This window comes from Lepidochelys olivacea, assembly GCF_965140295.1.
Source record: "Lepidochelys olivacea isolate rLepOli2 genome assembly, chromosome: 8".
NCBI classification, from domain to species: domain Eukaryota; kingdom Metazoa; phylum Chordata; order Testudines; family Cheloniidae; genus Lepidochelys; species Lepidochelys olivacea.
In genome coordinates, this window is record NC_140418.1 from 97,761,292 (window position 1) to 97,785,537 (window position 24,246).

Consider the following 24,246-nt stretch of genomic DNA (forward strand, 5'->3'; position numbering starts at 1 on the left):
TTCACGTACGAATCTTCAGAGATCACACTTTATTTCCTTTCTGATCATTTGTTCCAAGGGTAGTGACTGGATTAGCCTGACTGATCTTGTTAATCATTTTTATTGATCTGTTAATGTTAGAAATGTTGCCTTCACAACACAGCAGATCTTAAAGATGACCAGCAAAGGACTTTTTAAAAATTGGGATTGTGTTCCTTTTTGCTACTTTGTTTTTTCCAAACCAAGTTTTGTGGGTTTTTCCCCTACTCGTTTTTACCTTTTTAAAATAGCAGGAATGTCAAGTCTGGTCTTTCTAGGAGGACCTGCTTGCTAGATGTTTCAGAAGCATGTGTATTGTGAGCTCTGACTTTAATTGAAGGGGTAGAGGCACTTAATCTTTAACAAAGGTTTCCTTTATCCACAATGTTCATTTACCATTTAAATTAAATAATGGTCATAGAATCTTCCAGCCTAGACCTTATTTCTCATATTTCAAAAAAATGGGAGGAATTTTTTTTTTAAAGATCCCTTCAGGCTTTCTTTATACATAATAAAGAAGGAAAACAAGTTACAAGCCCACTTCCTCTTCCTTTGCAGGTCAATTTTAAATTCGTAACATTCTGTTTACCCTCTTTTTCCCCCTCCCCCCCCACCACATGCCATTTAAATTGCATTTAGTTTCCAAAACACTAGTTGGGAGTAATAAACTTTGAAGTTAGGATTCCAAGCTGGTTTTTTTCCCCTGAGGTTTGAAAGCGTTTTGTTTCTAGTTTTCAATATGGCAGCTACACAAATCATGTTGAAAAAGCCAGATCCCTATTCCTTAGTCATATGCTCTGGATTTACATCAGTGTAGCTGAGATTGGAATCTGTCCCCTTGTTTCTATCTCTGGTGGTTCATAACTACCCTGATGTTGTTTATGCTGGTGAAACATTTGCTGTGTGACCTTGAGAAAATCACTTAATCTTTTCTTCAGATATGTAAAGTGGGGGTGGTGATAATGAGGGGTATTGTGCGGTTTAATTCATTAACATTTGAAACCGCCTTGGCCTTCTGAGATGGAAGTTGCTATGTAAGTGTGAAGTGGTGTTATATGGGCCAAGTTGCAGCAGGCTGAAAGTTCTGAATGCAATGTGTCCATCACTGAAAAAGATCTAGTCGCTTAATTTGATGATTTTTACAATTCTCACATTTTTTTCCCTCCTGTTTCTAGAATATAATCAGCTGTTCAAGTTGACCATTAACCGAAATCACAGAGGCTTCCGAAGAGTGATTCAGACCAAGGGAATTAAGTTTGAAATATTTCACAAAGGGTAAGTCAGTGGCTTTTATTCTCCATCCTGACCCAGTAGCGGTGAACTTGTGGGGTAACAAAATGACAGAATTGTTTGCAGAGTTTGTAATTTAGGAATGACACTCCTTTAATTTGCCTTTCTTTCTTCAGCTGAGCAGTAAACAGGTGTCCATTTTCATGCTACCATGTCTCCGGATTACCATGAAAGAGTGTCTGAGCACCCTGACTTCCGTTACAAAACACAGTAAAACCTCACTAATGTTCACTGAGTTGTCAATTACTGCATTCTACCAGTTAACAAGCACTGACAGATGCAGTTTAAGAAATTAAAAGATAAAGCATCAAAATGTATTTCATTCACGTTACTTTAATAAGTGCTGCCTGGTTTGAACTATTTGTGATCATTCAGTGCACTCTACAAAATGTTGTGTGGGCTAACTTTATAAAGTAATGAAATCTGGGTGATGTGGCACCTCACTGCAGCTTTCTGCTACAAGATCTTTGAGATGTAGAGTGAAACCATCAGATCTGTGGATTACTGAGATTCTGTTGTATCCAAGTCTCAAATTGAGTAGATGATCAAACTCGGCTCTTGCTGGTCTATCTCTTTCATCCACACAAAAACATCTAATAATCTATTGGCAAAGCACTAATAGTAAAAGGGATGATAAATAATTGCAAATTATAATAATACATTGCACTTCTGTAGTGCCTGTATCTGAGGATCTCAGAGCACTTCCCAGCCATTACTAGTGAATTAAACCTTACAGCACCTACCTCAATCTTATGTGGAAACTGAGGCACAGCATGAATGGCTTTCCAAAGGTCACAGCTATTCCAGGATAGAGACATGAAGAGAATCCAAATCTAACTCCCTGTCCTGTGCTTAACCACTAGACAAGGCTCCATCTCAGTGACACATGCGATGCACCTTTCTTCTTGCTATAAACAAGTAGCTCAGATAATACAGTGATGGGGCACCTTAGAAATATCTAGACAGAGAGCAGATAAAAAGGAAGTTAACAATTAAAAATGTGTAGAGAAAAAAGTCGTACCTCTGGGCTCATTTTGACTCCATTAGTACTGGAGTGATTTAGATTTATTAATTCTGAGGTAAATTATGACTCATTATTAAGCTAAGATGTTGGATAATGGGCCTTTGTCCATCTCAATGGCTGTGTATTTGTGCAGTTCTTTTTCTCTTCCTGGCACATACAGAACTGTTCTGAGATCACTTTCAGTTTAGAAAAGTTAATTTATGAACAAGAAAAATATTAACTTTTTTAAAAAGCTTATTTTGTTTAAATCTAAATCTTCCATTTATGTCACTAATGAAGGCAAGTTTGATTCTTGTCTTCTTCCACCCCTGAGCCCTCTCCCCTTTTCTACATCACCACTGACTACTCAACTGTCACTGTTGTTGTTTCAAGATTTTAGTGTTGGGGTACCTCAGTCTTTTTTGCTGAAAAAGTTCACTTTTTTTTTTTTAACTTTTCTTGTCCACTCCATGTCCTGATGGTCTTCTCAAGGAGTATTTCCCATCCCCTTAGCAGCTGGAGCTATGTGGCGCTGGGTCAGGCTTAAAATACTTCTTGAGAAGAACTCTCCAAAGCTCCGAGCTTCCAGGCATGTGCAGCTGACAAACTCTGGTGTCCCTCTGCAGCAGAGAACATAAGAATGGCCATGCTGAGTCAGACCAATGGTCCATCTAGCCCAGTATCCTGTCTTCTAACAATGGCCAAAGCCAGGTGCTTCTGAGCGAATGAGCAGAACAGGCAGTCAGGTGATCCATCCCCATTGTCCATTCCCAGCTTCTGGCAAACAGAGGCTGGGGGACACAGAGCACAGTGTTGCATCCCTTAATAGCCATTAATGAACCTATCTTCCAGGAACTTATCTAGTTCTTTCTTGAACTGTGTTATAATGTTGGCCTTCACAACATCCCCTGGCAAGAGTTCTACAGGTTGACTGTGCATTGTGTGAAGAAGTACTTCCTTTAGTTTGTTTTTAAACCTGCTGCCTATTAATTTCATTCTAAGCCTGACCCAGAGCCTTTAACAAGATTTGTAAAAGATTTTCATCTAAATTCCTCTGGTTGTGTTGATTGGTTTTGAGATTTATTCTCCTCATAACTGGTACCTACAAAAATCTGTTTGGGTTTCTAAGGAGGGGTTTATGAGGCAACACCTTCCCAGTACTCCTCAGAAACGTCAGACAGTAAGGGAAAGGAGGGGGGCAAGAAATGCCATTGCTCAGCTTTCTCCAGGCAGATTCAAGGGGCAAAGTTTGAATATTCCAGCAGCATGTAGATAAGGTCTTTATCAAGTCACGTAAGAAGGCTGTGGAACATCTCTTCTGTCAGCAGCTTACCCACAATGCCTGAGCTACTGAAGAAGGTGCCAGCTCCTTATTCAGATACTGGCAGTTCCTCTGTCTTCTGTGTCTTGCTCTGCTTCTCATTCTTCTCTACTTTTTGAGGGTATGGGCCTACCTCCCCCTTGCCCTCAACGATGATGGAGTGGTAATGTTGTTGTTTTTGTAAGAAACACCTGCAGACACTATTCCTTTGGTTTCTTCTCTCTCAGTGATTTGGCCTAGGGATCAACTCCTTGTTGTCCTATACATCAGGCTGTCTTGTTGCCTTCAAAGCACCCTTTGAAGTCTAAAAGCCTTTCCAGAGGGAAAGTATCCCTCATAGCTCTTAGAATCATAGAAACGTAGGGGTGGAAGAGACCTCAAGAGGTCATGTATTCCAGCCTCCTACGCTGAGGGAAAACAAAGTAAACCTAGACCATCTGTGACAGAGTTTTGTCCATCCTGTTCTTAAAAACCTACAGTGAGGGGGATTCCAAAACCTCCCTTGGAAGCTATTCCAGAACCTAACTACCCTTATAGTTATATTTTAGGAAAAACTTCCTAACCTAAGCCTCCCTTGCTGCAGATTAAGCCCATTACTTCTTGTCCTACCTTCAGTGCACATGGAAAACAATTGATTACAGCCCTCAAAATATTTGAAGACTGTTATCAGGTGTGGGCCCTTCCCCCCCCCCCCTTTCTCTTCTCAAGAATAAATATGCCCTGTTTTTTCAAAATTTTCCTCATAGGTCAGATTTTTTTAAACCTTTTATCATTTTTGTTGCTTTTCTTTGGACTTTCTTCAGTTTATCCAGATCTTTACTGAAGTGTGGCACTTTCACTTTCCTTCAAAACATTCATTTGGACCCTGCCCATTCCCTGATGTATTCCAAACCTAAAGCCCACCCACAACTCTTGCTTATAAACTTTCCAGCCTGTGTGCCAAGAGATCCTCTTACTATATTTTTTGGCATCACACTCCTAATATGCCGGGCTGTGTACAATTACAGTGCCATGTAAATGAATATTTACCGTGGGTATGCTCCGTATTTGAATGTATCTACTTTAGAAATGGTGGAAAGTGGCCAAATTGAGTTAAAATGTTTCATGCTCTGCCTGGAACCAGAAGACAGATGCAATATACTGTTAAAATTGGTTCTGAGCCAATGAAACTTCTGAAGCCATGGCCTGGAGTGAGACACTTCACATTCTCAGCTGTGGACTCCCCAGAATTAAGCAGAGATGGGGTCTGTCTTTGCAGGCTCTTGTGTTGAAACAAAAAATAATTAGAACTAAAAAGTTGCTGCTTAACTTTAAAGGTTCATGAACAAAAGAAAAAAACACCAAAAGCCTGCTGAAGGAGAGTTCTCTAATTCCTCTTCACCTGGCTTATGATGAGGATGTGACTAACACACAGGAAATTTCCTAGCAAGGTGAAACACTCTAACAGGTAACTTCACAATTCTACATGCTCCTATAGGACTTTGTCACATCAGTGGAGCTTCATCAGTGAAGGTCTCAGTCGCACCATCGGAGGGAGAGCTCCTGCCAAAGGAACCCAGAGACAGGAAAATTGGATCATCGGGGCCTCTGGTTCTGGCAGCACTGACTGCATCCTCTTGTTTTGCCAGAGCTACTCTTGCTTGGATGGGCAAGCTTACAGAAATGTGAAGCCATCAGGGCACAATAAAATGAAATCTATTTTAAATTAAATTTCCCTAGCAATAGCTTTCAGATGCTTCACCTGATTACAATTTGCTGCATGTTCCAAGGTTTCCAGTGTAGTAGCCTGGCAGCATCTGTTGCTCCATCTGTGTGTAGCCCACACCCATTCAGTGTGGTGCACTGTTCCATCTAGTGGTGGCTGGGTTACATATGGAGGTTCATCAGCCTGCTACAGCCTTGGGTAACAGACCTGGGTCCTTTAGCTTAAATAATAGAGGTTCCTGCTTTCAGAGCCAAAGGTCCCAGGTTCAGTCTCTGCTGCTGACAACCCACCCAGGGGCACAACATAACATATGCGTAGTAAAATTGCTTCCAACATCAGATGATGTCTTCTGTATTCCAGTGGTACAGTCTCTTTGGGGAGCGTATAGATAAAGTAGACACAGAGGCTTTGGACAAGGTGGAAAAAGCCCCACATTCCTCTCATTCTAATCAGAGATTTCAGTCCATATTACCTCAGTGGATATTCTCTTTAAGGTTACCACTGTTCCAAGGACCAGCATAGATATCATACACTAGGAAGAGGCAGAGGCAGACATTTTGGGGAGTTGGAAGATACATAATAGGCTTCTATAGAAACCATCTAACTTAGAAACCTCCGCAGGACTTTGGCTTCCCAAAGTTTGAGGACATATTGGGCCACTTTCTGGCCCTACCGAAGCCCTTTTACACCACTGCAGTGGCTGTGCCTTCTGTGTTGCACCTTTCATAAGGTGCCATGCAGAATCTGGCCCCTCCTATCTGGGAGGTTAAACCCAAGAATCAGCCATGGAGGAGAAATGGGTGCTTGAGACAATCAGAGGAGTACATTCAGTACATCTACCTTTTCTCCCAGGAACAAGGCCACAGTTTTAAAAAAATGTGTGCCTAAAATTAGGCTCCCAATCCCATAGGCACCTGAATTAAATGGTCTGATTTTTAGAAGTACTTATCATCCTGTCTTTCAACTTTTTTTTTTTTTTTTTTTTAATCTTGGCCCAAGTCTACTCTTTCCCTCTAATTTAAGAAACAGCTCTTATAGCCTCAGAAAATGAATGTATAGTAGACCTTACATTTCGGAATGATAGATCCTGTTCCATGGAGAAACAAGAAGTTGTGGCACACAATCAAGTATTTTAGTGTTACAGAGGAGAAACGGCCATGCAAGGCATACTGGATTTCACATTTCTGAAACAAACCGACAGACATTACAGTAACATCCTTCCAACGCTCAATATCTTCAGTATGTAATGATAAATCTCCCTCAGATTTAATGATGAGTTGTCATCAGTTGAGATGCCTTCTGGGTTTTTCTTAAACAGGAAACACTTTTCAATACAGAGCACTCATGTTTCAGACTTACAACATCCACATGTATTTATGAAGATCCCAGTTGTCCCAATAGCTTCCCTCCAAAAGAAAGGGACCCACATCTACCGATTTTCTGGATGACCATCTGTCACGGAGTCCCCGGGCAATGCTCTGGAACTGCTCCGTGCAAAGCCAGTCAGGACTCTGGGGAAGTCTCCTTTCTGTGAGCAGACTGTCTTCAGGACACACAGCTCACACAGCTTCCACCTTCCTGGGTCTGACCTCAGAGCATCCAGCATCCTCTGCCCCTCCGTGCGCTTCCCATGGCGAGTCCACCCAGGCGGGGTCCTGGGGAAGCCAGAGGGTCCTGCCCCCCAACTCCGCAGTCAGATGTGACTCTCAGGCAGCTAGTAAAACAGAAGGTTTATTAGACGACAGGAACATGATCTAAACCAGAGCTTGTAGATGCAGAGAACAGGACCCCTCAGCTGGGTCCATTTTGGGGGGCAGTGAGCCAGAGAACCCCATCTGCACTTCACTCCATGTCCCCAGCCAGCCCCAAACTGAAACTCTCTCCAGCCCTATCCACCCTCCTCTGGGCTTTGTCCCTTTCCCAGGCCAGGAGGGCACCTGATTCCTTTGTTCTCCAACCCTTTAGCTCTCACCTTGCAGGGGGGAGGGCCAGGCCATCAGTTGCCAGGAAACAGGGTGTCAGCCATTCTCTGTGTCCAGACCTCTGCACACACCTGCCCCCTACGGCTCTGCAACAATCATACACCCTTATCCCACCACCTAGATACTTAAGAACTGCATAGGGGAAACTGAGGCGCCCCCACAATAGTCAGAGGTAACATTAAGAACAGTCCTGCTTTGTCACACCATCTCGTCAGACCCTCATCCCAAGTCATAGCAGGGTATATCAACTCTCATTATATCTCTTCATGAGCCTGGCTGTGAAATAAAGAAGGGGGAAGATCCAACTACAGCCTTCACAAATCTCCAGCATCTATGGGTTGTTCGCCAGGATAGTCTTTATCTCAGAAGAGAGAAAGCAGAAGATAGCGCCTTTGATTTGTCAAACACAAATTTCCCCTTCCCCCGCTTTCTGTGCTAAAATCCCTAACGAGCCCCTGGGTGTGTTGATCTCATGCATGGATACCTTTCAGTGGGACCTTGCAGAATTTCCTGCTTCCCTTCCAGCCAGTAATTGCACTGAATCAGGCTATGGAAATCTTATCTCAGGAGGATCTCATTTATGCCTCCCACTCTGCTGATAGTGGAAATGGTAAAGGTGGTCACAAAGGAACAATAATTCTGGTCACCATTTTTGGCCTGGCAGTTCTCAAACCTCTTCAGATATACTGGAATCTCCCTTCATGCTCCCAGCAGGGAAGGATGTACAGGAACAGGGCATATCTGGTGCGGTTAAAACTATTCATCTGGAAATGGAAAGAAATGTGCTAGAGTCATGTGGACATTTGAAAGAGGATAATAAATACTCAACATCAGGGAGGAAACTTACAATTATATCTGCAGTGTCAACTTGGCCAAGGTTCAGATATTACAAGTGAGATGTATCAAGATAAATTTATATAAAATAAAGGTTTCAGAGTAGCAGCCGTGTTAGTCTGTATTCGCAAAAAGAAAAGGAGTACTAGGGGCACCTTAGAGACTAACAAATTTATTTGAGCATAAGCTCTTGTGAGCTATAGCCCACTTCATCAGATGCATTCAGTAGAAGAACGGAAAAATAAAGGCCACTCAAGATTTTACAAAATGGCTTGATCATGGGGCTTAAGGCTAATGCTTTGGAAAAACAGGTCACTGATTACAAAACTGTTCAGCTGTAAGAAACTGAAGAGAATTTTTCTAATCATTCTCCCAATACCGTGTTCTTTGGAACCATTAGTCAGCCCAGCATACACTGGTTGCCATCATAATCTTGAATTGTGTGTTACTAAGCTCCATAAAATTACTTTTCTAGCCCTTTTTTGACAGGTTTCAGAGTAGCAGCCATGTTAGTCTGTATCCACAAAAAGAAAAGGAAGGCTTGTGGCACCTTAGAGACTAACAAATTTATTTGAACATAAGCTTTCGTGAGCTACAGCTCACTTGATCGGATGCGTTCAGTGGAAAATACAGCGGGGAGATTTTTATACACAGAGAACATGAAACAATTGAGTGTTACCATACACACTGTAATGAGTGATCACATAGGAGAGCGGGGGGTAAAAAACTCTTTGTAGTGATAATCAAGGTGGGCCATTTCCAGCAGTTGACAAGAATGTCTGAGGAACAGCAGGGGCGGGGAATAAACATGGGGAAGTAGTTTTACTTTGTGTAATGACCCATCCCCTCCCAGTCTTTTTTCAGGCCTAACTTAATTGTATCCAGTTTGCAAATTAATTCCGATTCAGCAGTCTCTCATTGGAGTCTGTTTTTGAAGTTTTTTTGTTGAAGAATTGCCACTTTTAGGTCTGCAATCAAGTGACCAAAGAGATTGAAGTGTTCTCTGACTGGTTTTTGAATGTTATAATCCTTGATGTCTGATTTGTGTCCATTTATTCTTTTACGTAGAGACTGTCCAGTTTGGCCAATGTACATGGCTGAGGGGCATTGCTGGCACATGATGGCATATATCACATTGGTAGATGTGCAAGTGAACGAGCCTCTGATAGTGTGGCTGATGTGATTAGGCCCTTTGATGGTGTCCCCAGAATAGATATGTGGACACAGTTGGCAACGGTCTCTGTTGCAAGGATAGGTTCCTGGGTTAGTGGTTCTGTTGTGTGGTTGCTGGTGAGTATTTGCTTCAGGTTGGGGGGCTGTCTGGAAGCAAGGACTGGCCTGTCTCCAAGATCTGTGAGAGTGATGGGTCGTCCTTCAGGATAGTTTGTAGATCCTTGATGATGTGTTGGAGAGGTTTTAGTTGGGGGCTGAAGGTGACGGCTAGTGGCGTTCTGTTATTTTCTTTGTTGGGCCTGTCCTGTAGTAGGTGACTTCTGGGAACTCTTCTGGCTCTATCAATCTGTTTCTTCACTTCAGCAGGTGGGTATTGTAGTTGTAAGAATGCTTGATAGAGATCTTGTTGGTGTTTGTCTTTGTCTGAGGGGTTGGAGCAAATGCGGTTGTATCGTAGAGCTTGGCTGTAGACAATGGATTGTGTGGTGTGGTCTGGATGAAAGCTGGAGGCATGTAGGTAGGCTTAGCGGTCAGTAGGGTTCCGGTATAGGGTGGTGGTTATGTGACCATCGCTTATTAGCACCGTAGTGTCCAGGAAGTGGATCTCGTGTGGACTGATCCAGGCTGAGGTTGATGGTGGGATGGAAATTGTTGAAATCATGGTGGAATTCCTCAAGGGCTTCTTTTCCATGGGTCCAGATGATGAAGATGTCATCAATGTAGCGCAAGTAGAGTAGGGGCATTAGGGGACGAGAGCTGAGGAAGCGTTGTTCTAAGTCATCCATAAAAATGTTGGCATACTGTGGGGCCATGCGGGTACGCATAGCAGTGCTGCTGATTTGAAGGTATACATTGTCCCCAAATGTGAAATAGTTATGGGTGAGGACAAAGTCACAAAGTTCAGCCACCAGGTTTGCCGTGACATTATTGGGGATACTGTTCCTGACGGCTTGTAGTCCATCTTTGTGTGGAAGGCTTCTACATCCATAGTGGCTAGGATGGTGTTTTCAGGAAGATACCGATGGATTGTAGTTTCCTCAGGAAGTCAGTGGTGTCTCGAAGATAGCTGGGAGTGCTGGTAGCGTAAGGCCTGAGGAGGCAGTCTACATAGCTAGACAATCCTGCTGTCAGAGTGCCAATGCCTGAGATGATGGGGCTTCCAGGATTTTCAGGTTTTGCAGGTTTCTAGCCTTGACAGTCAATATGTGCCTGTCTCAAAGTATTTCACTGCCATCTGAGCCAGGCAGGTATCAGAATGAGGTGTGGTCTCTGAACCTGGGTTGCCCTCTGACCGTTCCTCAGAGGACTGCATTAGCTCCAGACTCTCTCTGGCTACTGCTTGCTTGTAAGTGCCATGCTCTGTAAAATGCCATACAAAGACACAGTGCTATGTAAATAATAGAGCTGGCTGGAAAATGGAATTTTCATTATGTGGGAAACTGACACTTCAGAATTGTTTTCATTCTGAATCGAAACAAAATGTTAAAATTTTCCACAAAATGGAAATTTTGAAAAAGTGTTTTAATTTCAAAAAGGTTTCAATAATGTTTAAACTATTATATAAGATATTTAATATAATGAAATTAATGTTTTAATATTTTTGAAATGAATTGAAAGGATAAAGTTTGAAACAAAACATTTCTATCACCTTATTGAAACAGGGTTTTGATAGTAATGAAACAAGAAAGTCCATTGCTTTTCATTTTCTTCTGTCAAATTTTGTTGAAATTGACACTTCCCACAAAACATTTAGATTTTGATGAAACTTCATTTTCCAATGGAAAACTTTTGTCAACTTTTTTTTCAACCAGCTCTAATAAGTAATGTCTTGTAGAAGTTTCATTGGCACATCCTGTGTGGGAGAGAGTTCCCTTCTGTCCAGCTGATTTTCTCTCTCCCCCATCCCCCCAAAAGATCTTGATTGATTATGGGGTATCCAGGACAGTCGGGGAGAGTGGGAGTCCTAAGGCTATTCTAAAGTGTGACTCTCCTGCACAGTGATGAAGGGTACTGTCATTAGTACTGCCAAGACTTGGATTCTTTTATTTAGTCCATTACTTTCCGAGTTTTCACCCCTTTTCTTTTTTTCTAATTCTCCTATTTTAATTGATTAAAGACTTTAATCCTTTGTTCCTCCATTTTAGTACAGCTGGGTAGCCAGGCCCTTACTGTCACGATCCTAAAACCTTGATGAAAGGGTGCATGACCTCATACCATTTGTCTCTGTCCTTCTTCCACTAAGGCAACTTTCTTTAAAACAGGGGCCTTTTCAGAAGTGACAAGCAAGTGGGAACAGCACATTTGAAATTGGACAAACTGGAATCAGAATGTGAAATTAGAGAGATCATTGAGGTATGCTTTGTTCTTCTGTTGATCTAGCAATAACAAAACGCTAGAGCATGCAGGTGTAGCTTTTGCCGACAAAATAAAACAACCTGGATGAGAGGCATAAAATTTTTTGCAGCAAAGTTAAAGCGACAAAGTGTCAGTGTAGACGCAGCCATTCGTTATGTCGCCATAACTGGCCTCCCCCAGTATCCCATAATGCCCATCGTGACCGCTCTGCTCACTGTTTTGAACTCCGCTGCCCTGCAGGCGTGCACATCTCCCCCTTTCGAAGCTCCGGGAAGTTCTGATATTCCTCAGCGTGGAGAGCTCACAGAGCTGCTGAGGATGCTGCTCCTGGTAGCCACGGAAGCTGTGGGAGAACTCAGAAGGAATAACAGAACCATTAATGTGGAATCGGCAGGCAGGGTGACCTGCTGCTCAGGGAGAAAGGGGCTGGAGAGACTGCTGTGCAGAGCCAGGGGCTGATGTGGGAGGGAGGTGTCCCCGTCCCCCAGAATTGGTTGCTCAAGCTGCTGTCTGAACTTAGAGACAGCATGCTGAGACACTTCACCAACACCCACTCTGTCTTTCTCACATCTACACCCCCCCCCACACACACACACAATCTTTCACGCACTTCCCCAACACACACAGTTTCTCGCTCTGCACACACACTTACTCACTCTTCTCCTCCTCTTCCCCCCAACCCACCCCCACATATACTTCAGTGGAAAAGCAGGTGGTAATCTAGGATGACTATGAATCAGTGGGATTGAGAAACCTGCCTCAGGTGATGCTGTACCTGCCTCATGAGGCATTGCCAAAGGAAACCCTTCCCAAAGCATCCTGTGACCAGTTGCTGTGGGATAGCTATCCACAGTGCACTGCTCTCTGGGTTGATGCAAGAGCTGCTAGTGAGGATGCACTCTGCTGACACAAGGAGCATAGTGTGGACAGGCAACAGCTGTTTAATTAAAGCAGCATAACTTTTGTCAACAAAACTCTGTAGTGTAGACCTAGCATTAATACTGTCTGCAAATAAAATACCAGACCTATCCCTGTAGTGTGTACAACTAGACCCACATCCCTTTTGTGTCTTGGTAAATAAATATAAGAATCTAAAAAAGGTTAAATCCATTTATTTTTCAGAGAACTTCGGCTATTATGAAAGTCCTTTCTCTAATACAAACTGACCCAGCCCTGTTGATCATTCTATTGAATGTCAGTGTTCTAGCACATTTGTATTAATCCTGTATAACCGCATGGGAGGCATAAAACAGTTGCCCTTTTCAGTGAGATTGCCACAAGACATTGCAGTGTCAGTCTTCCTTTTTGCATGCGCGCGCGTCTGTGTGTGAGAGCACAATCTTATTTTTGTGGTGCTTTCAGATTCTGGATGGTAGGAAGCCCACCGGAGGGAAACTAGAGGTGAAAGTGAGACTCAGGGAGCCACTCAGTGGTCAAGATCTTCAAACAATTACGGAAAACTGGTTGGTCCTTGAACATTAGTTATCCTAAGGTATGAACACTCCTTTCTTCTGTCTGTGCTTCTGGCTAGAAGTTGAGGGCCACTAACAATTTCTGCATGAAATAGAATGTCTTACATGGTCAGTGACCTACCTGTGTGGCTCAGGTTCCTAGATGGATCTTCCTTATATTTCTAGTGATGTTTTAAATGTTTGTTATTTCTATTCAAAATCTGATCATATTCCCTATACTAATCTCAGTCAATAGGATGTGAAATATCATAGTGGGAACTGGTAGCAATTCCTGAACTTACATTGCTTAACACTTTCATTTATAAAAGATTATTTTGATCTTTTTTTCCTAATACTCTTATTGTTTGCATGAGACCTTAGAAATTTAGCAGGAAGAAAGGCCTTGGGCTAGAAAAATTCCTTTTCTTTGTCTAGTAAATTTCATTTAGGTTTAGCTGTGGTATAAACTGTTGAAATTGCCATTTCCCTTCTGTTACTTGCATTCTTCAGGAAATATTAGTATCATGCCAAAATAACAACTTGAACATTCTGAAGAATTGGGCCCATGCACACACTGTAGAGGGAACACCTGGCTGCTGGCAAAACAGCTGTAGCAGTAGAGAATAGGGGAAGAATCAAACTAAGCTTCCCCTCTTCCTATCCACCACTTTGGATCCAGCTTAGATAGCATCTCTTCCCCCTGTGAGGTATCATCTTTTTTTACTTTTTGTTTTAGAATAAATTTACATACAAAAAAAAATCTACTCTAAGGAAGGTTGAGATTGCAAATCAAGAAGCTGAAAGTTAGGAAATGCCAGGTGTACAGCTGCCTGTGGAATCTTAATTCAGCCCCAATGTGCATAATTTAATTACATGATCACATACAATTTTTCCACAGTGCCCCTATCTCATTCAGTTTATGAATTGGATGTACAGGGGAGCTGGATTAAGATTTCCTGGGCAACTGTACACCTGGCACTTCCTGTCTGTGGAGTTCTTGCATTAAGTTGAACGTTCTTTTAAGTGTAGATTTTGTGTGTAAGTATACACCAAACTATACGTCTAAAAAGTCAACATCAAACTGATCTTTTTTTCTTCAAAATGTTCTGATGTACCAGTTGTATGGATTGTCTGAAACCATAATTCTTAAAACTGTCCTGGCTCTCTCAGCTTTCGGCTGTGCTCATGAACCCCTAGGAGAGTGGTTACTCAGTACTCAACCCTGTTGTGTGAATCACTGGAGGTTCTCTCTTTCCTGTCAGTGTATGGGTATAAAGCTTAGCAGTGCTCCTGCAAGACATCAGTACTTGTGGAGAAAACAATTGGATGGCTCTTTTTGAGCAGATATTACTAATTTATATTGTGACAGCATCTAGGAGCCCATTTGTGGACCACACTGTACAAACATAGAACAAAAAAGCTGCTCCAAAGCACTCAGTCCTAGTAGAAAGTTGATGATGTAAGTATATGCACAGTACTCCCTCTCCCTTCCCTTGGGCGCCTAGAGTTCAGAGCAGACTCAGGCCCCCCGCTCTCTCCAGCTGTCATGGCGGCTTGCTTGGCATATCTCATTTTGCAGTACAAATAGTAATTAAGCTTAGATGGCACCTCTGTGAAGTAGGTGAATATTATCCTGATTTGTCATGTCCTAGCTACCAAAGACTTTAAATATTATTTGAAACATCTGGATGATGTCTAGTGCTTTGGTCCAAATTTGGAGCACTGAAAATCACACTAAGTGATTCAGTACTGAGTTAAGAGTATGTCTACAACTGCAAAGAAAAACCTATGGCACTGAGTCTCAAAGCCTGGGCCAATTGATTCATGCTCAGTCTCTGGGGCTAAAAATAGACATGTAGATGTTCCTGCTCGGGCTGGAACTCGGGTTCCTAGACGCTCCCCCTCATCAGATTTCAGAAACCGGATTCCAACCTAAGCAGGAATGTCTGTACTGCTAGTTTTAGCCATCCATCAGTTGACCTGGGCTTTGAGACTCAGCACCACACGTTTTTCTTTGCAGTGTTGACACACCCAAAGAGCCCAACAGTGAGCTCTTCTGTACAAAGTTTGGCTGTATGGCTGTGACCTCTTAAGATACTCCAGGGCTGATGTATTTGCCCACACCCTTGAAGCAGTGGCATTACTAGCCATGAGGTGCTGAGAGTACTAACTTTTGGTCACCTATAATTTAACACATTGCTACATCATATCTTCAATCACTTTAACTGCAACTTAATGAAGAGTTTTGCCTGGGATTTCTATGAAGGCTGCTAGTTAGCCATCAGACAGAATAATGTCAACAGTATGTGATCTTAATTGTGGGATACTTACTTAGCACTGTAGCAAGACATGGTGGGTTTTTGTTTTTTTCCAGATCCAGGAATGCTAAAAGCTGCAGAATCGAGTTTGTACATAGAAAGATGCTGCTACCCGCGAGCACCAAAGATGTTAGATGAATGCACTAATGGACATAACATATCTTTATTTTGGTAACTACCTTACTGTGTGTTAAGTTTTATAAGGCAAGTATTGTAAAGCCCTGGAAACTCACTACTAGTGGGGAAAAATGGAACTGATCTATGCAAAATGGATTGAATTGCCTTAAGATGGGACTACTAATGTTAGCACCAGGTGAATGGTATATAAACTCATCACAACTATCCTCTGCAGGGACTGTTTCATAGTGGTGTGTGAAACCTTTAACAGTTTGCTCTTCAAAAAATTCACTGGAGCAGTGCAAGGTAATTAATTTGCAAATGAGACCTCGTGCTCCCGGCATGGCTAGCTTGTGCTAGAAGCAACTCTTTTTCAGGCATATAGGCTCTTATGCGTTGAATACCACCTACTGCGTCCTCTTACGATCACCCTCCGGCCCTTCCGAAGATCACCATGCTCCTCCTATAAGTGTCCTGGGATGAAGAAAATAGTTCACTTCAAGCAGAGCTTTAGCAGCAGCGTAGCCCATCTCCTCTGCATGCTCTTGCAGCACTCTTAACTAGATGTGTCTTGGCTTAAGGTAACAATAGGATATGAGGATTTTTTTAGAATAGGGTTGCAGATCTGGGTTTTGAATTGGTTATCAGTTGCCTGCCATGTTCTCCTCCTCCTCCTCCCCCCCCCCCCCCTTTGTTCCAACTCAGCCTGCTGTGTGTGCCTTCATTTTCTTAATGCTTGGGAATCTGTAAAGCCTGATATGGCCTGTTTAAGATCACAGGGTTTACTGAAGGATTGGAGTGTTTCACTAGACTACTTACTAGTTGATTGAAAAATAGCCACTCTTATTTGTGTAGAAAACTGGATCATGGCTGTTTGCAGAATTTTTTATGAACTATATATAAAATGATATGGTATCAAAACTGCTTGATGTGTGTTCTTAAACTACATGAGCCTGAAGAAATTGATAGTAAAAGGAGGATATGCCTGCAGCATATGGTCCATTGGATCAAGTTCATAGACAAAAAGACTCTCCAACCTACAGCAGCACTTCTGCTTCCTGACGGGATGAAAACAATACAGTATTTAGTTTTTAATTTCAATAAATTTAATATACAAAACTACATGTTGAAAATAAAAATATAATATGCAGTTTTTGCAGTGTCAACTAACTGAATTTTAAAAGTACAATTTTTTTCTAAAACAGGTACTCATTTTCTTAACAATATGGTAATTTTAAGGTCATTTAAAAGGCTATGATTGAAGCAAACAAGTCAGTCACCAGTCAATAGTGTTTTGCACAACCATAACCCAAACCTAAGTGACTCCCAGGGGTAAGGAAGAGAAGATTGGTTTTTTAGCCTCAATAAGCATAACTTAATGGAACTAAAGTAACTGACACTTCTGCTGTGCAAAACTGGAATAGAGTTTCCAGCAGTAGGATTTTATTGTAGTTGTCAATCAAAAGAGTTTTCAGACAGAGTTTTACTTACTCTGTAGACATGTATATCAACACTCAGGAGTGTGCAAAAACAAAATGTATTGTAGGGAATTTAAAAGTAACTCAAGTCAAACTTAATTACATTTCTTTATAGCAAAACAAATGAAAATGCAGGAAGCCTCTTGGATTGCTGTGTAGGAACTTAAACTTTGATCAGCCAGAAACATTTTAAGAATAGCACATAGCCACCTATTACCAAATGACAGAGGTAAGGTTCATTTTAATATAAACACAAACAAAAAGTCAGATTAAGTGCTCTCCCTGCCAGTGATTGATTTTACTAATTCAGTTGGACCTAGTTCTACAACTCTTCCTTCTGAACATGTCTTGAGGTGGCAACTGGAATTTTCTAGACTGTATGTGGATAGTTTTACTGTTTTTAAAAAAGCAGTAGCCATTTATTCACAATTCCATTCAGCACCTATGCAGCTATTGTACTGTTCTGTAAAATACATTGTATAGTTTTCCCTTCTCCCAGCTGTTGCTGTCTATTTGCTTGCTTAAAGCACCATATCAGCCTAACTCTAGCTCTGCTGTTCCTTTGTTCTGCTGCAAACACTACACTTTCCACAGTGCAAATTAGTTTCAAAGCAGGATTGACTGATGTCCTCACTAAAATACCACTTTAACAATGCTTGTCCCCTCCCAAAAAAACACTTTACTGTTGTTTTGTTGGACTTGCCTATTATCTCCAAGAAGAGGGTCCTAACAGTTAAGTAGCAGCTCCTATGCACGCTAAACTAGTTCATTACTCCTGCTTTTTCAGCTCTTTCCACTTACTAGCCATTTTCTATGGATGGAAATTTGATTTAGTAAGAATGTGGAACCACATTCTTATTAGCTTTTCCTAATGCTGTGTAGCAGAAGTGAGCAGCTGCTTCCCCTGTCAACTGCCCTTCATTTGTAGGTGAGGCCAAGTGCAAGTCTTCTGAGCTGAACCAAAAGCCTCTTTTTTAGCACAACATGCAACAACAGCCACTTTGTGCTTTTGTTATGGGGGTAAGCTTTACATGGTGCTGCTAATATGAAGTGTTAAGTGCAAACTGTATTACATGAAACTAGTGTTACGCTACAGTCTACACCAATGAGGAGACTTACGAAAGTGCCCTGGGTGGTTTTTTTTTTTAATAAAGCAGGACCTACTGAGGGAACTGGAATACCATAACCGCACTTTAGGCTTAACTTTTCTTTTACCTGTGCCAGGTGTATACCATTGACATTCATATAGATTCGTAAACAAAATACAGAATGGCAAAGTTTTTCTAGCTTATAGAAATCCGAGGTGACAATTTTTGTAACAAGTAGGGGAAAGTAAATATACTAACCTAATATACACACAAAACTGCAAGTTTAAATTATATACTACTGTCAGAGATATGCCCTTACTTTCACTCAGATTGAATGAATGGTCATCTTCATATGCCATATTTTTTGGCTAGGTAACCTTCCCATGCATCTCTCTAGGCATATCCCAAAGTGTCTGATGTACTTCAACCAATAATCTGGTCAAAATAATGTAAACATTACTTTTTAATGTCTACAGAATAACCACAAATGGCATTATGATGAGGTCAGAATGGAGGTCTTGATTGTTTCTTCTTACATGTCCATCTACAAACAGTACAAATCTGACATTTCATCTTTTATTTACGCCCCAGTGATCTTTGCACCCGTTTGAGCATTTAGAATACATGACTGTAATTAAGTCCTTAAATATGAGCATTATTTTTCTAAACAGTAACAGAACTGTATGAGCTGCAAGGATAGCATAAACATTTTGTAGTATAGAAGCTGCCCTGATCCTCTGTTTGTTGACAATGCATAGAAGATTTAGAATTATGGAACAACCCCCCCCCCCACCCCAATAGTGTTAACAAAAGCTTAATCTTCCAGTTTTAAAGTGCAAATGATTCAGATACAACTGCTGCTGCAACAGGTCTGAACAGAAAATGAAGTCCTCTTATGAGATGTTTTCCAGAATATAAAAGATGAGCTCCATTATGACTGGCCCCTCACTCAACTGACATGCTCCTCCATGAATCACTGGAACTAAGGCACTGTCCAGGTCATTCATGTATTGAGAGGGCAGTGGCTGTCCATTACTCCCAGCTTGATAGCCAACCTAAAAGATACAAAGTGAAAGATTTAAGAGAGGAGCTATTCCACCACGATCTCTGACCATACTGCACATGATACAATTGCTTTGAGAGTTCAGCTACTGATTTAAGGGGCTCTAGCATGGATATCAGAAGCAGAAAGCACTACCTAATGTGAACTAACAAAAAATGCCCCAAAATGACATGATACACAAAGTGGGTGAGGTAATATCTTTTTATTGGACCAACTTCTATGGTTGGAAGACGCACGCTTTCACAGGGCTCTTCAGGTCTGGAAAAGGTAACCAGAGGGTCATAGCGAAATGCAAGATGGGATAGATTGTTAAGCATAAATGGTTAACACATACACAAGAAAACACTTGAAATGGAGGAGGCAATTAACGCCTCTGCAGTCATTGGACAAAGCAGGGTTAGTATGTTACAAATGGTGGTTGTAAGCCTTGAGGAGCCATAAAACCAGTCTCCTTATAGAGACCATGATTTTTTGGTGTCTAGCAGATATGAATTTAAGTTCCAGGCTCATCTTTTGAAAGTGTTGTGCGGGTTTCCTTTGAGGACAAGGACTGACAGGTCAAAATTACATGTTACAGTTACATGAATACAGGAAAGAAAAAAACCAGCCTCTTCCTCTAGAAAAAAACTGATTTTGCAGCATTAAGTGCTAATAGAGTAGCATTTAATGTTGCCAATTCCTAGGCTCCAGAATCAAGCAATATAATGGTTGAACTCTCATGTCCCCTTTTCAGCTCCCCCTCTCCACACCACCAAAATGAGATTACAGACAACTTAAACTAGTAGAAACTGTTTACAACTTACTTGATCAGAGTCAAGTGTAACACGCAGACCTAGCTTAGTCATTCCATCTTCCTTCAATAACTTAAGGTGAGGACAGAGAGCTAAGCAGAAAGCCTTGGCCACATTCTCAGTCAGTCTGCTATGATCTGCTGGGTCACTTAGACCATTATGTTGGTCATCATTCTCCAGAAAAAACACCTGAACAAAAAAAGGAGTGATCAACATGACCTACCAACCAGCTTTTACAAAAAAGAGCAGCATCAGACTGAGTGTAAAAAGAATATAAAAGACTGTCAATTAATACAGCTACTTAAGGACACTGCTGCCTTAGAAAAATGTTACATGAAGCAAAAAGGTTTTGATCAGCCCTTCACACTATTTGGGGACTTTCTGAAGACTCAAAGAAGAGCTGCTCCCCAGATAGAAGGTCTGCACCTGAGGGTCCTGAGATTGGGGGCACTAGCTGGACTCTGTCCAGGCTCCAGAGCACAGAGACTTGGATTCACCTCACAGCAGTCCTAATGGGTGACCAGGAAGGGGTGCTCACTAGAATCTGTAACAACTTAACACAGGGGCTGTCAAATAACTATTTAAAGGTGAAGTTTCACATTTGGTTCCGTTTACAGGATTTAAAATAACTCAAGTCTTCATCAGCATGAGTCCCCATCAATCCGATTTGATAACTGGGGATAAAGGGGTTTAAGAGTTATAAGGATATAGACTGGAATGGTCCTGATCTCTCACTCCTAGATTGATCCCAAAGTGCTCTAGGGACTTTGTATAGAAGGGTGTGCTCCAACTGAATCTAAAATCCCTGTTATGGAAATTCACAATACACCCTAGTAGTATAAGGGCTTCTGCGTGTATGCATTTCCACACTCTTGCCTTAGATAAAAAGACTTTTAAAACCTTATAACTAAACTAAACATCCCTTCCACTTCAGAAAATTACACTATCATTTTTGAAGCATGTTGTTATTAAAGTGACTTCAGAATAAATACTGTGTTATGGTAGAAACCCCCGCAATCTGAAAAAAGCCAGAATTTTTTATACAGTTATTAACTAAACATTGCAACATTCCCTCAAATCACCTTGAATGTTGGGAAAAGAATACATGTATGACAAGTGGCACAGCTAAAACTATCCTGGTTTCCCTTCAGCTAACACTAGCAAATTAATTGAAACAGTTTGCAAAGAACCATTTAACATTAACACTTCTGTGCTGACAAAAGCCATAGCTCCAGGTCAGTCCTGTAAGTCGAATACCACCATGGCCAATGCTGGGTGACAAAACAAATAACCCAAGTCATTTATACTATGGCACCTTGTTTTTAACTTTTCATACAATTAATCCACTAAGAGTGATCTTTTCCGGTTGTGTTTTTGCTGCCATTTCAGCGCTGAAGTTGCTCCATCCCCAAACTGTTAATAGGTCAATAAAGAGCAAGATTAAGTTTGAGAATTACAAAAAACCCAATCTTTTATAAAAACAGATTTAAGTTCCTTGGCACTGACAGTTTGCACCACACGGAATGGATAAATAGATTCATAGATTCATAGATATTTAGGTCAGAAGGGACCATTATGATCATCTAGTCCGACCTCCTGCACAACGCAGGCCACAGAATTTCACCCACCACACCTAAAAAAGACCTCACACCTATATCTGTGCTATTGAAGTCCCCAAATTGTAGTTTGAAGACCTCAAGGAGCAGAGAATCCTCCAGCAAGTGACCCGTGCCCCATGCTACAGAGGAAGGCGAAAAACCTCCAGGGCCTTCCAATCTGCCCTGGAGGAAAATTCCTTCCCGACCCCAAATATGGCGATCAGCTAAACCCTGAGCATATGGGCAAGATTCATCAGCCAGATACTACAGAAAATTCTTTCCCGGGTAACTTGGATCTTACCCCATCTAAAAACCCATCACAGGCCATTGGGCCTATTTACCATGAATATTTAATTACCAAAACCATGTTATCCCATCATACCATCTCCTCCATAAACTTATCGAGTTTAATCTTAAAGCAAGATAGATCTTCTGCCCCCACTACTTCCCTCGGAAGGCTATTCCAAAACTTCACTCCTCTGATGGTTAGAAACCTTCGTCTAATTTCTAATCTAAATTTCCTAGTGGCCAGTTTATATCCATTTGTTCTTGTGTCCACATTGGTATTGAGTTTAAATAATTCCTCTCCCTCTCTGGTATTTATCCCTCTGATATATTTATAGAGAGCAATCATATCTCCCCTCAACCTTCTTTTAGTTAGGCTAAACAAGCCAAGCTCCCTGAGTCTCCTTTCATAAGACAAATTTTCCATTCCTCGGATCATCCTAGTAGCCCTTCTCTGTACCTGTTCCAGTTTGAATTCATCCTTCTTAAACATGGGAGACCAGAACTGCACACAGTATTCCAGGTGAGGTCTCACCAGTGCCTTATATAACGGTACTAAAACCTCCTTATCCCTACTGGAAATACCTCTCCTGATGCATCCCAAGACGACATTAGCTTTTTTCACAGCCATATCACATTGGCAGCTCATAGTCAACCTATGATCAACCAATACTCCAAGGTCCTTTTCCTCCTCCGTTACTTCTAGTTGATGCGTCCCTAGCTTATAACTAAAATTCTTGTTATTAATCCCTAAATGCATGACCTTACACTTCTCACTATTAAATTTCATCCTATTCCTATTACTCCAGTTTACAAGGTCATCCAGATCCTCCTGTAGGGTATCCAGCTATTACCTCCCTACCTCCTGTAGGGTAAATGCAGCTTGCAGCTCAAAAGAAATGATATTTAAAAACTGTTTGGGATTTTGTCTCCATTAAAGTAAAAGGCTCTTGCTGATTAGAACTTTAAATACAAATACACAGGCTTGTGCCCTTTAGATAATGGAAAGCTACAACACTTTCCCCAGCCCTCAACTTGAATGCAGATTCTCCCAAAATTCAGTAAAAGTGCAGTAGATGGGATGGCCGTGATGTGTGGTTACTTATTTCCAGGGCTCTGTAGCACCTCAAGACACATTTCAATGGCATGACATTGCCACTTGTACATTACGCAGTCACTGAAGACTTCCTGGCAGGTGCAAAGTAGGGATATAAAATACGAAACAATTAACTGGAAGCATGTGTCATTAACCCCCATCCCCGGGCCTGCGCCGGCCAGCCAGAGCACCCCTAGCCATGGCAGCCCCAGCCACACCAGCTCCACCCCTTTCCCTTTTAATCAGTTAAACAATTAAACAACATCATTTTAATTGTTTAAACGGTTAACTTTTTTAATGGATATTTACATCCCTATGGAAAAGGCCACTGTTGTTTCCCCATAAATCTTTGCTTTCAGTTTGGTGGGCAGAGCAAGTAGAGTTGGTTTCTCGTCAAAGGGAGGCATTCTGCAGAAGGGGGCTAAGTGTTATAGCTCCTTAGTCACAAAGTACCAAGACTCCTGTTTCATGTGCAGATTAGGTTTGTTTTCTTACCTCTGTCCACCTAATGACCTTTCCATTTGCTTTATACTCTGAGCCATGAAATATCTTCACACTGGTTATAGACTCCATGGATTTGCCATCAATGGGGCTTATAACACTAGAAAGAGGAAGGGAAAAACAGTTTTAAGTTAGCAGAATGCCTCCAAACACTAAATGCCATCATATAAAAGCTGATTTCAAATTTGGCCATCTGAGTAGATTTGCAGAACAGAGGACATTGTAAAGGAAAACCTCATATAAGGGTTGTAAAGGGCACTTATTTTGACTTACCTGGATTCTCAAAGTGACCCCACTGCAGGTTATTTCAAAAGTGAGCACTCTGCAGTTTAAACTGCCATACAGTGACTAGACACATTTGCTAAAAGGGACAAACACTAACTATCCCAGAAGGGAGCTCTCCAGAGAAAGATCTCTTTCAATGTACCAAACACAATGATACTGAATATCATCGCTAATTCCAGTTGTGGAGGTGTGAACTAGTGCATGGATCTCAGCAGTAATCAGGCTTTTTGAAATTGTCTTCCTGCTGTGTTGAGAGTTTACCCCAGATAATTACAATGGAGACAGCTGAAAAGTGCAGTGCTTTCTGCCACATCACACAGGAAAACAATCAGATACAGTATCTAGACTTGAAATCCTACTAGACTAGGTGGACTTGAGGCTGGGGAGTACAGAGGTAGCTTGCATTAGGTCTGCAATAGCCTTATATTTGAGCTGTGACCTCACAAGGGATTGATGAGCTCTCCACATATGGAACATGCAGAAACCTATGTAGA

The 24,246-nt window shown here is 41.5% G+C and overlaps 2 protein-coding genes across 7 annotated transcripts in view; one reads left to right on the forward strand and one right to left on the reverse strand.

The window, feature by feature from the left end:
* The window catches only part of CC2D1B (coiled-coil and C2 domain containing 1B), a 71,828-nt gene extending 55,340 nt beyond the window's left edge, over window positions 1-16,488 (forward strand). For 5 of the 6 annotated variants that reach the window (XM_084637608.1, XM_084637611.1, XM_084637610.1 and 2 more), the window contains 4 exons: window positions 1,194-1,293; window positions 11,588-11,678; window positions 13,044-13,173; window positions 15,507-16,488. In XM_084637608.1, the coding sequence (XP_084493734.1) occupies window positions 1,194-1,293; window positions 11,588-11,678; window positions 13,044-13,163 (311 nt within the window). In that variant the 3' untranslated portion in view covers window positions 13,164-13,173; window positions 15,507-16,488. Of the gene's footprint in view, window positions 1-1,193; window positions 1,294-11,587; window positions 11,679-13,043; window positions 13,174-13,642; window positions 13,840-15,506 lie in introns of all 6 variants that reach the window. The other variant, XR_014712774.1, reaches the window with a different exon arrangement.
* Window positions 16,489-16,716: 228 nt separating this feature from the next.
* The window catches only part of ZFYVE9 (zinc finger FYVE-type containing 9), a 95,616-nt gene continuing 88,086 nt past the window's right edge, over window positions 16,717-24,246 (reverse strand). The window contains exons 17-19 of the mRNA XM_084637607.1: window positions 23,462-23,567; window positions 20,000-20,176; window positions 16,717-19,188 (exon numbers count right to left, since the gene is read on the reverse strand). Of these exons, the coding sequence (XP_084493733.1) occupies window positions 19,027-19,188; window positions 20,000-20,176; window positions 23,462-23,567 (445 nt within the window). The 3' untranslated portion in view covers window positions 16,717-19,026. The remainder of the gene's footprint in view (window positions 19,189-19,999; window positions 20,177-23,461; window positions 23,568-24,246) is intronic.